This window comes from Wasmannia auropunctata, unplaced genomic scaffold (genome assembly GCF_000956235.1).
Source record: "Wasmannia auropunctata unplaced genomic scaffold, wasmannia.A_1.0 LD335976.1, whole genome shotgun sequence".
Classification (NCBI taxonomy): Eukaryota; Metazoa; Arthropoda; class Insecta; order Hymenoptera; family Formicidae; genus Wasmannia; species Wasmannia auropunctata.
The window spans coordinates 543,043-557,343 of NW_012026914.1; the positions used below are offsets into that span (position 1 = coordinate 543,043).

The 14,301-nt window shown below is 35.9% G+C and overlaps 2 protein-coding genes across 8 annotated transcripts in view; one reads left to right on the forward strand and one right to left on the reverse strand.

Moving 5' to 3' along the window:
• Positions 1 to 309: 309 nt before the first annotated feature.
• Positions 310 to 14,301, reverse strand: part of LOC105454730 (follistatin-related protein 5-like) — a 33,396-nt gene continuing 19,404 nt past the window's right edge. For all 4 annotated transcript variants that reach the window (XM_011697587.1, XM_011697588.1, XM_011697586.1 and 1 more), the window contains 16 exons: positions 9,955 to 10,056; positions 8,547 to 8,676; positions 7,315 to 7,548; positions 6,101 to 6,285; positions 5,200 to 5,334; positions 4,870 to 5,002; positions 4,172 to 4,332; positions 3,653 to 3,776; positions 2,956 to 3,249; positions 2,598 to 2,719; positions 2,377 to 2,514; positions 2,084 to 2,299; positions 1,741 to 1,891; positions 1,432 to 1,632; positions 1,091 to 1,237; positions 310 to 914 (listed from right to left, as the gene is read on the reverse strand). In XM_011697587.1, the coding sequence (XP_011695889.1) occupies positions 685 to 914; positions 1,091 to 1,237; positions 1,432 to 1,632; positions 1,741 to 1,891; positions 2,084 to 2,299; positions 2,377 to 2,514; positions 2,598 to 2,719; positions 2,956 to 3,249; positions 3,653 to 3,776; positions 4,172 to 4,332; positions 4,870 to 5,002; positions 5,200 to 5,334; positions 6,101 to 6,285; positions 7,315 to 7,548; positions 8,547 to 8,676; positions 9,955 to 10,056 (2,703 nt within the window). In that variant the 3' untranslated portion in view covers positions 310 to 684. The remainder of the gene's footprint in view (positions 915 to 1,090; positions 1,238 to 1,431; positions 1,633 to 1,740; positions 1,892 to 2,083; positions 2,300 to 2,376; positions 2,515 to 2,597; positions 2,720 to 2,955; positions 3,250 to 3,652; positions 3,777 to 4,171; positions 4,333 to 4,869; positions 5,003 to 5,199; positions 5,335 to 6,100; positions 6,286 to 7,314; positions 7,549 to 8,546; positions 8,677 to 9,954; positions 10,057 to 14,301) is intronic.
• Positions 8,620 to 13,589, forward strand: LOC105454729 (hemolymph lipopolysaccharide-binding protein-like). Of its 4 annotated transcripts, none has more exons than XM_011697581.1 (4): positions 8,620 to 8,705; positions 8,849 to 9,052; positions 12,379 to 12,911; positions 13,102 to 13,589. In XM_011697581.1, exons 2-4 carry the CDS (start codon positions 8,869 to 8,871, stop codon positions 13,396 to 13,398), a joined length of 1,014 nt encoding a protein of 337 aa, XP_011695883.1. In that variant the 5' UTR covers positions 8,620 to 8,705; positions 8,849 to 8,868; the 3' UTR covers positions 13,399 to 13,589. The 4 variants fall into 4 exon arrangements, with proteins under 4 accessions (XP_011695883.1, XP_011695884.1, XP_011695886.1 ...); XM_011697582.1 differs by having other exon boundaries at positions 8,675 to 8,705; positions 8,820 to 9,052; XM_011697584.1 differs by lacking the exons at positions 8,620 to 8,705; positions 8,849 to 9,052 and adding an exon at positions 11,658 to 11,747.

Sequence of the window (14,301 nt, forward strand, 5' to 3'; positions counted from 1 at the left end):
TTTGATATGTATTAGGTAACAGTTTACATCACTACTCTTAAAAGTATGAGACGTACTATTATTCAAATAATGAAATTTTTTTTACGTGGGCAATAATATGTGAAATTATATGTTTCATTAAAAATTATTTTGTATTATTTTAACAATATCTATATAATAATACATGAAAATTTTATATATGTAACAATAGTTATGAGAATCTATTTTTCGAAATTAGAAACTGATTGGAAGGAACAAGACTTAAAAACATTTTTATCGCCCGTAATCTTAATTATTTTCTCATTTTTTATTTTAATTAATATTTCACTAGCACAATTTTTAATCGATATAGACTAATATAAATTGAAAATTATCAATTATATAATTAATTATATATATTACAGTTATCTGTCATTGACACTATGTCGCTACATGTCGGCTCTCGGACATTGCTTTGAGATAGCGTTGCTGTCTTTTTTAATTAGCGCAGTCATGATGCGAAAAAAATTTAAACGTGAGATATTTGTTTTAAAAGGAGTTATCTAGGGAAGATGAAAGCGTATTTATCGCACAGTTTATTTCCTATGTTACTTTTAATTCCACTTAAAGTTTTTCGGTATATATTGGCTTTGTTATCTGCCCGGATCCCTATGTTCAATTTATATACGTACGTCTCGTATTGTCGTCGTCACGAAGCTACATTCATTAACGCAACGAAACAGTGAACCAAACAATCGCGCCGGGATGTATAAGGCCACCAATCTCGCAATTCACCGTACGGGTCTCCCCGTTGAGAACAAAGAGCGCCTGGTTAGAGGGGCTTACCATATATCGACCAAATATACCGCTTTGTATTATCGGTCTATTCGGATTACCCCATTTGGTGAGATGTGGTGGTGTTGCCTTCCCCACGCCTGTTATCATTTCCACTTTTCCTGGAACAAATATGTTAGTTTCTGTTTTGTAGTTAATTTACATTTCAGAAGTTTATTCTGCAAAAGAATTTAATTGTTCGCGAAAGATGAAAGAAATGATCGATAAATTCTTTTTTTTCTTATAATCAGCATTAAAATAAAATTTAATTTACATAAATTGCAAAGGATTATCTTACCAGTAGTTAAATCTAGGAAGAGGATGTCTTCTTTGTCTATCGATGAAGCGTAAATGTCGTAACTATGTGTTGTTTGCGATGGATAGAAGGCAATGTCGCTGATGTTTAAAGTCGTTTTTACGTCAAAAGCGAATTTTAGTCCGCTTGCTGGAAAAATGTATGCAATTCACTCGTTATATTGGAATCATTATTTCAAAATTAAAAAAATTTGTTTTAGAATTTAATAAACTAGAAAAGATTCTCTGATGTAAATAGTCTTTAATCATATTTAATTAGTTTATTCAAAGTATTCTATCTCATTTTATATATATAGTGAAAATGCAACAAGGAAAGTATATTACGTAATATCTCCTGCACCACGAGAGTGACACCGGTGTTTTGTTTATCGAGAGTAACCAGGTATCTTGAATCGGGAGAAATCGCTGGTTTTCCCAGGATACTCGGTTTATGAGCGAGAACGCTGTCAGTAAGATAGTCTAATAGCACTTGACCGGTCGGTCGGCCAGTGATCGGCTCTTCGCATTCCAGTATCACAAAACCATCTGAAAATAGAATTTCATTGCGTTCAAGCTGTGTGGGAAAACTGAATAGAATTTGAATTTACGAGGTAAAACAAAAATTTGAAAAAATATTAATGAGAAATATATTACAAAGATCGGAGAATTCCATGCTTGTTGGCACGCAGTTGTAGCTGGCCAAGTTCACAGTACGAGTGTATCTCAAGTTGACCAGATCAAGCTTGTACATCCCATGCTGATTTGTATGGGTCACGTAACCGTATTTGAATATATGTTTTGTATCCTAAGAAATAAAAGATTTAAAAGTCTTTAAAAGTAATATGGATAAAGTAATATTAGTCATACAATTTTTGTAATATAATTGATAATACAATCCAAGTTAATTAAATAATACATTGGTCAAAGAATTTATTTGTAGTTTCAAATTTATTATAGTTTTACGATATCGAAAGATGAAGATGAGAAATTAACGTACTCGTTGCTGCGGAATATACAGGCCTTTCACAAGATCGAATTGCGCATCGATAGGCTCTGGTCGCATAGTATGGTGTTTCTTTCGCTGAGCAGCTTCCTTGATTATCTGAACCGTCTTGATGCCGATGTCCATTTCACTCCTCCAGTTTAACACCCAGACATAGTCAAGGTTTTGTATGTACCACAGATCCACCGGGTTTTTGTCTGTCGCCACTACCTGAGAAATTACATTAAAATTATTCGACGGTATTCTGAATTTCGATTTTATAATGAAAAAAAAAACACGTTACGTACGTCAATTATCATCATCTGTACTTCGCTGATCACAAGCACGCGGTTCTTATTCGGTTGACTAACGTATACATATCTATCAGCAACGTTTATGGCACGACCCCATGAACATGGAACATTTTTAGGCCCGCAGACGTATTCCTAAAAATATAATAGATACGACGATAAGAACAACGAGAGAAAAAAAGGCAGGAAAGAAGAAGGAATATATTCTGATTTCGCACCTGAGTACCAGGTATGATGTCTGTGGAATGAATTTCGTGTAACGCGTGACACGTAGATGGCTCATATACTAGAATACCCCATTCGTGAAAAGATAAGAATCTGCGTTCTTCGTCCGTCGCAGCTGTATGCAAGATTTCCATATTAAAGGTACAATAAGATAATAAAATTATGTGATAGTATGTAAAGTTACAATTAATTACTACTAATAATGGTAGAAAATTATTGGCAAATATTAAATGCGAATATTCCTCTATACTGATAGTACAATATTAACTGATACTATATTTCCTTAATTAAACATATTTTTATAATGGGATACGAGTTCTCATTAGAGCAAGAAATTATCCTTTTACTCACTCGGTGTAGGTTGCTCCTGAATCACTAAACTGCTGATGTCTCTCGTTAGACCCCCAGCGCTGGTCGCTTCGCACATGTAAGCCCCAGTGTCGGCATAATCGACCTTCCTGATTAGCAATTTGGTACCGTTCCCGATCACTTCATACTTGTCTGGCTGATCCTCGCTCAGAGGTTTATCGTTCTTCAGCCATCGTACACGTGGAAGAGGCTCACCTATCACGTGGCATCTCATCCTCGCCGTTCCCTTCGGCCGCTTGGATTGGAACTGCGGCGTCACCCTGACTTCGGGTACAGCTGAGGGATGTTATACTCTCGATTTTTAACATGAATTAATTTCTTTAATTGAACGAAATATATTTTATTTTGTTTTATTTTAAGATGATATTCTCTCCAATTTTATAATATATTTGATAATAACTGAAGAAAATATGTCTCTATAATATATATTTATATCAAAAGTTATTTTTTTTTATTTCGTTGTTTTTGTTAAGAATAAATTTAATTGAAATTTATAGATAAAAGAAATTTGGTAAAGTCCTTTGGCTAGAATATTGTGATATAATTATTATATATTATATACAGATTTTTGTTTATACATTTTGTTAATATAAATCAATTATATAATCTTCATTTTCCAAGCAGAATAAATGTTGGATCCGGATACTGTAACTTATATTATTCCGTTTGAAAGACTCACTGTATATGGTGAGCATGTGAGTTTGCACCACATCTTGGTTCCTGAGAGCGTGGCACGTGTAATTACCAGCATGTTCCAACTGCACGTTTGTCAGATAAAGACTGCCGTCGTTGAGAACACGAACCTACAAAGTGTGCGTTTGCGTTACTTTATCTCGTAATATGCTTCTTATGCTTCTTTTATTGTTTAGAATGAGGGCTATATCAGTCCGTTACAGTCCATTAATTCCATTAATATCCGTCCATTAATTTTTAAATTATTGTCCATTTAAAAGCGATAAAAAAGAATCTTGATTTTGATATCCATTAGGATCGAAGAATATAACGAAATGTAAAAGAAAATAAATTTTTCCCAATAATAAAAATATTATGTTATAATAAAGGGAAAAAGTGAAGAAATATATCTTTTTTATGCGTTATTTAAATGACAGTCTGGTGTATAGAGACGGTGTTACGGTGTCTATAGAGCTCTTGTAACGGCGAAGGATAGAGATCAAATTATTTCGTTCGAGTAGAATACCTCCGGCTCGCTGAGGGTTTCCACATCCGTGCCGTAACGGCGCCAGACCAAAGGCGGGGGTGGTGTTCCGGTGACGTCGCACTTAATCTCAACGTTGTCCCCGACTCGCGCGGATATGTGATTCACTTCGAGGGATTTATCCAACGATACTACCGATACACCTGCACAGATCGAAATCACCCTTGCTGCATATTATGTGTACGTTATACTTCGGCCAAATTGAATGGACGATCGTCCGCCGTGCAAACTTTGCATAATAATTCCTCGCGGTCGTTTATATATGCGCGATGGCACTGTGCCGGTCACGTGTGCAGTCTGACAATTTACGGTGACGCTATTGTCTATGGACAATGCGTCGAGCATTGAGACCATTATAACATGGATTACCATAAGAAAATTATTCCCAAATAGTTAATCACTGCGTTAAATCACACTAATTGCGGCGATAACATTATACGTTTTACAACATTGTCAGAGTGTTAGTGATATATAAAAGGCGATAATTTGCGAGAATAAATAAATATTTGAGTTGAGATTTATGGAAAATTTGTCTTAAATGAAAGAAATTAATTTAAAAGATGAAATTAATTTGAATACATTCTATCGACGTAATTATATATACTTTATCTTTGTCGTCAATTTGCAAAAGATGAAGCTCCCGTGATAAATGATATAGATGGATCGTATATGATACTTACTGTAAAGCTTGCTAAAGGCCATGTAGAACTCGTTAACGTTTAATCTACCGTCACCGTCCGTGTCATCGTAGCTAATCATGTGGCTCAAGTTGCATCCGGCGCATAGCTCCTCCATGTTTTCTTCCTTGGCAATCTGAATGTTTGAAAGAGCTTAAGCGTATTATTCACGAGACGCTCCCCCAATGGAAAAATCGTGTTACTGCCGTTAAAATAACGGCCATCAAATAAATCTCATTGCAAGTACTTTTCCTTCAGCTTAGTTAAACTCGGGAGAAAACACTCTAATGAAGAAACATTATACGGAGAAAAGTATATTCAATGTTAAATCACCTGCACGAGCTCCTCCCGCTCCAAATTACCATCATTGTTTCTGTCGTAGTGAGAAAACATGATGCTGACCAAGTATTCCTTGCTGTGATTATCCTCGGCCATTAGTCTGGCGTGGCTATACAGAAGTAAGTTGTCCTACGACGAATAAAGAATAAAATAGATAAAATAATGTAGTTTGATTACGTTTCAATAATTTTTTAAATAAGCTAAAATTAAAATTAGCCAAAAAATTTTACTGTAAGAACCGTTACAAACAAATTTAAGAAAGATATTTTTAACCGATACACTTTCATATTTAATTTTTCTGCATTTTATACGAAAAAATCTCGATACTATATATAACAAAATTTATATACACTCTCTAAAAGTGAATCAGTGGAATTATCATTGATTTCAGTTTTCAATTTTGTTTGACAGTGAAATTTACTGTCTTTCAGTGATATTTGTTGTTTGAATCAGCACATTATCACTGAAACAATATTGAATATTGTCAGAACACTAAAAATCAGTGATGATTTCACTGATTCACTTTTAGAGAGCACATATATATAAATAAATTAAAGTTTAAATCCATAATAAAAATCTCATCTTATCTTAAACAAATTTATAAATTATTTTAAATTTACATATTTGAAAATAATTATTATTCGATAAAAAAAGATAGAATATTATTGCATACCTTAATTAATAACAAATTTAAATCTGTTTCGGTTTTATAAGTTTTAACAACTTTTTATTAAAGCTTTATTATATCTGAATACAGCTAAAGAATATTAATAATAAATAAAATCAAGTATTTGTAACGCAATAGGTCGGGGCTTTTCGTCAAGAAATCCTTGTTAAATTTTTCTACGTTTTAAATCGGAAATTATTGCATCGCGGAACGAAATCAATAACGTACTTTCATAATCTCGTATTCCTGTGCCGAACACTCCTCGATATCGTGACCGTTCTTTCGTGGGATCGATTTGCTCGCCGGATGATGCTTCATCTTATTCTTAGACTTAGCGTACTTAGCGATATTCTTGCCTTTGGAGGAGGCATGGTACGCGAAGAAATCCTTCCGTGCCTGCGCGCTGTAATTACCTGGAAATGATGGAACATTCCATCATAAACTTCGAGTTTCCATGTAACGACATCATTTTTTTTTCTTGTCGTTACAACTCTTAACAAACTGGGCTGCTGCGCGGCTGCCATAAATTAATAGAAAACTTCCAAGTTATTATTGAGTTCATAATGAAACCCAAGTTTTGCGAGTCCGCAAAGATTGTGATTTCTTTTTTCCTTACAGTAAACAATGAATTAAAGTTGAAAGTAAAGATTTGGCTAATATTTATTTGATGTGTCTTATAAGATTTTTTACACTGTTATGCCTATAAATTTAATCTACTGAATGATTATCAATTAAACGGTTGGTATTAGTAGATTAAAAGCGTTAAAATCCGTGAGATTAATATTTATTCACGTATAATGACATATCCTACCTCTAATAAGATTCCAATTGTATTAATAATTTACGATTAAAACCTGAAAATAGCTAATGGTGTATTAATTGATTTATTTTATTCATCCGCTATTGAGCTTGGCTCTGATAATTCTTGTTAAGTAATTAAATAAAGTTAAATTCAATAACTAATTAGTTAAATAGATAGATAATTAAAATTAAATATAGATAGAGTTCAGTGCACGCCGCTGGGTCGATAAACTTTACCTTTCTTCTATTTTGTTATAGACCGTGAAATATAAAAACTGAGCCAGTAAAAATCTCATTTTTCCATATTTACCATCACTAAAATATTAATCAAGAATTTGAGAAGAAAAAGATACAGATTTTTATAACCAATAAGAATAAGAATAAGAATAATTGGATACTTGAAACAGTGGTTTTTTAATACTGATATCAGAAAACGTATACACAAAAACACGACTTTTACTTTGTCTTTGAATTTCCTTATATTCATCAGTTTGTCGATTAAAATTGAAAATAGAATTTAGATGTAGGTATATGTAAATGTATTGCCTTTCCGCATTTCCAAACGAGATATTTCTTCCATACATGCATGAGCTTTCTGTGCTACACGTAAGATAGAGACCTACTGTCCAGCACGTGCTCACCATAGCTGAGGCATCTGGAGAGCCTTCGCATGGTTAACGGCGTGCCGGCGTTGCAGGCTGCTCGGTGCATCTCGCAGTGATTGACGTACACCCTGCCATTGCTCGCACAGACCGGTCGATGCCTCCGCGCGCATCTACGAACGCAGACGCACGCGGCGACAATTTCCTCGCCGTCCGCGGAGACTTGGCACTCTCTTCCCGCGCCGCAATACTTCACCAGGCACGGATCGTCGTCTGAAAGAGCGGAAAATATCGCATCTTCGCTAACATCCCCGGTGCACCCCCGGTCGGGCCCCGTGAGACATTTATGTTGCATATCGGGATCGCAACCTTGGATTTGGATATGCAACGAATGTTTTCCGTCAGCCGTATGTTACAAGCGCGCGCGATTGATGGCGAGATCTTATATGTGCGAAAACGGAATACCTTGCGCCGCGAATATACGCGTCCATTCACGATAAAATTGCCGATCATCCTCGGTAATGCGACCGTTCTATCTTGTTGCAATAAATCACTCCGCGCAACCCCCCGTTAGATCGCAACCTTAGAATACTGCTATATAACTGCCGAATCATTTCGGGATATTCCACCCTCATCTTCCCGTCCCCAATATTTTCTTTTTATTTTACGTTACGATTTGCGATGATTTTATCATCGCAGACTCAATAAAATGGTATATTAAACAAATAACGGGTGATTTTGAAATAAGATTTTGCAAGCAGTGTATTATTCTGAAAATATAATTTAATATAACGTGCTATTGAAATGCTAAAATAATTTCTGCTAAACTGTACTTTATATATGTGCTAAAACAGAAAGGTATACTGTACTACAAACGAGACGCAGTATAAAAAAATTCTTTTCTCACGTTCCGATTGTATTGCTATCGTGTCATTCTTCTTTTATTCGCGTTGCGAGCGTTTCTCGCAGCTTCGTAACCATGGTGTATTCTTACACCATGTTCGTAACTATGAAAGCTATGTGCGCGTTTTTTTACGTCATTGCGATCCTGTTGATTGCAGGATTGGTGCTATACACAATTTTGGTGGCGTATGGGCTGGTTTAATGACGACACGAGGTAAACGCGTATACGATCCCGGCGAATTGTGACCGGAGAGATACACAGTTTAATTAAACTTCCCGAACGGCGCAACAACATACGAATTACTAATTGACATATATATAGGGAGAGAGAGAGAGAGAGAGAGAGGAGATTTAGTGGTTATACGCACTCTTGTGGACGTGCCGGTCCTCCGAGTCTGCGGATTCGTCATCCGTCGAGGTCGGCGTGGTGGACGGAGGACTCCCGGTGCCCGACGACACGCCATTGTTGTCCACCGTAAAATAACGATGTCTCGAGCGCTGAAAATAACGAATATCACACGTCAGAGGTATTACGTCGAAATATTTTACAAGAATAGCGTATAACGATGTAACGATATCGCGCGCGCGCAACGAGATAACTTTTTTTTAACGATGTAATCCCATATACGCACAACTGGAAGCCGGGGAATCTCAAATCGATTATCTTTAGCAAGTCGCGTTACATTCTTTATGGCCCATGAAGACTTCAAAATATTCAAAGCATCTCGTGAATTATTTGTCGTCGACAATTTGAATTACTTCAAGTCGCCGGAAGTGGACCGCGCGCGCGAGAGACGGTTACGCGGGCTCGCTGGTTTCCGGATCGAGTCAACCCAGCCACGTCGAGTGCATCGCGACGGTCGATCTTGCTCAGGTAAATACGATGCAATGTCAATGTACACACAGATAAATGTACACAGATACCGGGAGGGTACAGATTACGGCCACTATCGGGTGATGAGAGTTACGCGAGAAGTCCCTTCCTTGGAGCGTAGCCAAGGGGATCTGCTGTAAGGAGAGTACTCGTCTAGCGGTCATCAGCTTTCAGACGAAGGTTTATACGAGTAATAATGTTCGTGAGCAACAGAAAGAGAGGGAATACAGAGAGAGAGAGAGAGAGAGAGAGGATACAGCGAAGACGTGAGGGATTTGTATAATCGGGCGATAAGTTGTGTCGCGACTTGAAATTGAAACGAGCGCTGAAAAGCTTTCCGGAGGAAACCTAATTTCAACCATTAATCTTGCGTTCAATCTCGTTTATATGTGAGTTTATTTCAGATGCAAAGTTTAAACGCAGTATCAATTATTCATTTTTCCTATGAGATTCACCGCGTTCACTGCGCCGCACGTTTATTTTGGCTAAAGAGACAATTATCAAAAATCGATTATAAGAAAAGGCAAGAAAATTAATTAAAACTAATTGCAGCAATTATGTTCAATTTAAGTTTGAAGACGTGGACGTGAAAAAGTCTTGCTAATTTCGATTACTAAATTGCTTTCCGATCTAAGAATCGTTTAAGTCTTCAATCTTTCTATCAAGACTGGTTTAATTAAGATGATTTTAAGATGACTCTGATTTAAAAAAAAAGTCTGTTTCAAGGAAATAAATATATCATGTACGATATACAAGATAAATATGTATATACGTCTTATAATTATCTTTTAGAAATCATATACGTATAACTTTGTTTAATAAATAATAAAACAACAAAGTAGTTTTGCAATTTGATAAAAGTATATAACATTAATGTTAATAAATGTATACACAGTGCTTACCTTGTAACGAAGTATATCAGAACCGAGTGCAGGGGCAATATAGGTCGAGACGATCGAAAGCAACAGGAGATAGAAGGTTACGAGGCAGGGCTTTAGTCGCATCTGAAAAGTAGATATATCAAAAATTAGATCAGCTCGCTGTCAGGTTTATTCTTTTACATTGTTTACTTTATCGTTATTGTTTCTTGGAGTGAATCAAGAAGGAATACTCTACGAACAATGGATTCATAAAAACATGAAAGGTAATTGAATGCGATACAATATAGAACTACATCATTCTTTTTCAAAGACAGAGATCATATCTACTTCGGTTTATTAACAATGAAAATAAAAATATTTTTATTTTCGCTCGTTGCATGTAAACATAATAATTAAGACGATGTATCTATTAAGTGATTATGTTACAGTTATTTTGGCATCAAAAACATTCACATTCTAATAGGTACAATGTATCTTTTCAAAAATTTCAGATTGATATATTTAAATAATTATAAAACTAAAGAAAATGTTACAGAATATAATGGCAGAAAATTATAGAAAATTACAGAAAATTTACGTACAACAAAATATAAATTTTCATTTCTCTATGGATAAGGCAAATTTCATACTGTACCACAATGGCACATTGTTCCGCCTGTCCGAAATCCACAATCCCGTTTAATACCGACGAGGAAGTTATACTTTTTCCAATTATCTAACTGTTCGTAATTTATGTTCTTCTAATCCACTCGGAGCTACCAGCTCTTCCGATATATGCCGCGAAAAGAAAGAGAAGGGAAAGGAGAGAGAAATCACTGCGATTCGGTATGCCTGGAAATTTACAGTGCTATATTCCGGAGACGTTTACACGGTAGAGGTTGGCCCATCTTAAATCTTCCGATTAACTTCGAGCGCGTGGTTGGTCTATATTTTATACATACGGCACTCGGAAATTTACCGTTAAGAATGGCACTTGTGTACGAATTGCAAGATATCGTATGCAAGCGCATACAATTTTCACCGAGATGCGAAAACACATTGACTACGATACAAAACGTGGTTAGCATGATATTGAATAACAAACACCACTGTAAACACTGTACATCGACAGATATCGTTTTTGTTATTGTAAAATAATGAATATCCTGATAAATTTTACCCTTATAAAAAGATTAAAAAGTTATTCGCAAAAATTTTAATATTAATGAAAATTGCTGCATTTTAATATACCATTTTAATATGTTAAATTTAGTTTAATGTTATACATTAAATGTAAATTATAATATATATTATATAATAATATTTTGAAATGAGAGTCAGGATGAGAAGGCGGAGAATGTTTTATCAGTTGCTGAAATAGAGCAGTGACTCTCTTAAGAAATACCTGACAGTTTCAAATAATATCCAAAAATATATATCAGTTTTGTAATATTTATAACTATATTTAAAATGTCCTTTCTCTTTATTAAAAAAATGAGTTGATAAAAGAAAAAATGAAGAAGAAAATATAGATTAAAAATTTTGCTCAATTTTATTTTTGAATAACTTTCTCAAATCATCTTATAGCATAGAAAGAATTTTCTTATTTAGGATATTTCTTTTGTTAAAAAAATATTTGTTAGCTGAGAACATAAATTATTCTTCTCAACTTTCTCGAATATTCGTTTTAGCCTGATCTTGCAAACAGATGTAAATTAGCAGAAGGCCACCGTTTGCGAGCCACTGTTGTCGGTCCTTGAACGATTGCTGATGATAGAACGCTGTAGTCTTTTTGGGCGGGTCATTTAGCCTGTCTTGGTATGCCGAGCAGTCGGGTAAGAAACGTAGGGGCGCGCTGACAATACAAGGAAGCCTCAGTTCTTCTTTGATCCCTGCGTGGTGCGCACATGTTTCGTCGTACAGTTTTCAAGAACGAACACTAGCCAGATAAATTAGAAATCTTAAGTGAACCTTCGATTTTCTTTCAAACTTTAAGACTTTTTTGTGAATTTTACGTATAATTTTTAAAACAAGGTGCTAACATTTTTATACGTGCATACAACTCTTCATATATATATTCTTCAAAATTTATTATACAATTTATCTTGCATTAAATTTTTGTATTATCGCGATAATTCTAAGACTTATTTTATCTGAGCGGTATCTCACTTTAATCATTAATCTCTTTCATGCCGTTTTTATTATCATCAAACAGTTTTCCTTCGTTGTCCATTAAAAATAAATTTCTATTTTCTCTGATAGTAGATTGTTTGAAAAAATATTTATAAATGAATTTTTTTTGAAACAGCGACGAAAACTAATTTGCCTCGAAGTAATTCATAGATTTTCTATTATTATTAGTTATAAATTTGTATCGTTATTAAATACAAATAGTCTCCAACATTATCCTCTTTTTTCAAAAGAGACTCTATTTTATCTGCTAACTTGACAACTGTTCGGCCGCAGATCTCGGTGGAGTACTTTGCAAGGCTAATCTTCGAGAAGCGACGAAATTCGCGGGAAGAATGATGGTGTACTTCTTACTCGTCGGTTGCATCGCGCTGCTTGGTGTTCGCGAGGAGTCGTTTGTCTCGGCTGCACCTGCAACGGCACCAACGAATGGATACGGCTTCCCCGAACAGACGACCTCCGCGAATCTGAACGGGGGCGCACAGGACGCGGCCGCGAGCATCAATAATCCGGAATCCGCCTGCCCGTGCTTGACATCGGTCAATAGCTCGACGATCCCCGGACAATCGGACTGGATGACGCGGCAGCGTCTTGAGCAGTTCTACACTCAGAACGTGATGCTGCACGGCATGATGTGCTCGTGCAATGTAGCCATGCACAACGCCCCGATGAGGGATGATTACCGTTACGCGGTGGGTATCGGCGCGCATAAGTTGCACACGAGGGCCGCCACGTGGAATGACGCGAGGAAGTTGTGTAACGATGAGGGTGGCCACCTCGCTATCATCAATTCCATTGCCGAGGAACATGTGAGTCTTCAATCTCATTGCGAAGTATTATTGATTACGTGATACACAATTGATGTTTTTTTTTTAAATATTCTTTGACCAAATAATTTCTGAGACGTGTAGAAGACGTGATGTTAATAACGATTATAAGGACGTATATAATTATCGGTCCAATTAACGTTACACGCTGTGCAATCTGTCAATCTTTCAGATACTGATGGACATATTTAATCGCTCTGGACCGATCAAGGGCGCGGTATATCCTGACGAGGCCTTCTTAGGTATACACGACCTTTATGCAGAAGGCGAGTGGGTCACGGTATTGGGCGATTCGTTGGCGAAAACCGGTTATACCAGGTGGAGCGATAAGTGGGGTGGACAACCCGACAATGGAGGCGGCAAACAGCATTGTGGTGCTCTAATGAAAGAGGGTAGCATTGATGACGTCGCGTGCGATGTCCTATTTCCATTCTTTTGTGAACTACCGCTGATGCGGGTTTTACAATAAGAAAAAAAGCGACGGCGCAGTACACACGTAAAGATTAAGCATCGCATAAGGTTTATGTGTTCTTCTCTATGCGTTCTATCTTAGCGCGCTCGCGTATATATGGCGGTATTCTGCGAACATCATCCGTGAAGGATCTTTCTCAAATATTATATATATGCTATATATGAAATATATGTCTTCTTTTTCTGACATATAACATCTTCCTTCAAGTTTCTCTTTGTTATTTTCTATTGTACAATAGGTCGTCCACCAATGAAATGTCTGGCTTACGTAAATACGTCTTATAAAAATGTAACGTCTCTTTCCGGATTTTCTTAGATTTATCATTTATCAAAAAATGTATTTCTTTTCTTGTATATATATATATATATATATATATAATGTGTATGATTATATACAATATCTTTATACAAATACAAAAAATAAATAAATGGACTTATTATTAAGTAAATGATCATATTATATCAATGTTAAAATTAGCAATTCTAATTAGTTGCTTGTTTCTGTACAGTACAGTTGTACTCTTGAAGTTTGGACATTGGAAGTTCTCCCGCGTTGTAATACAACGGTACTATTACGCGTTGAGTTATGTTGCATAAGTTTACAGTAGGGTGAAAATTTTGCGTTGTAGTATTATCACAAGAGGGCAACAACTCGTAAATAATACTTAAAAATCAACGGCACGTTTATTGTATCTTTCAACATTTTTGAATTAAATGAAATTGATGTTTTTATTCGAAACTTTTTTTACGAGAGCTTTAACCTTGCATGTTACAGCCAAAGTATAACTTACAAACCTTCGCGATTTATGTTTATAGGAAATATAGCGCGTGCGCGCGCGTTACGTTCCTGAGAATAAAGAATTTATAGAGCATCGATAGAGAGAGAGAGAGAGAGAGAGAG

Coding starts and splice junctions, on each gene's coding strand:
- LOC105454729 (XM_011697581.1), top strand. CDS start 8,869: ATGGCCCATGAAGACTTCAAAATATTCAAAGCATCTCGTGAATTATTT. Junction 9,053..12,378: donor CGACGGTCGATCTTGCTCAG/GTAAATACGATG, acceptor GTTCGGCCGCAG/ATCTCGGTGGAGTACTTTGC. Junction 12,912..13,101: donor ATTCCATTGCCGAGGAACAT/GTGAGTCTTCAA, acceptor TCAATCTTTCAG/ATACTGATGGACATATTTAA.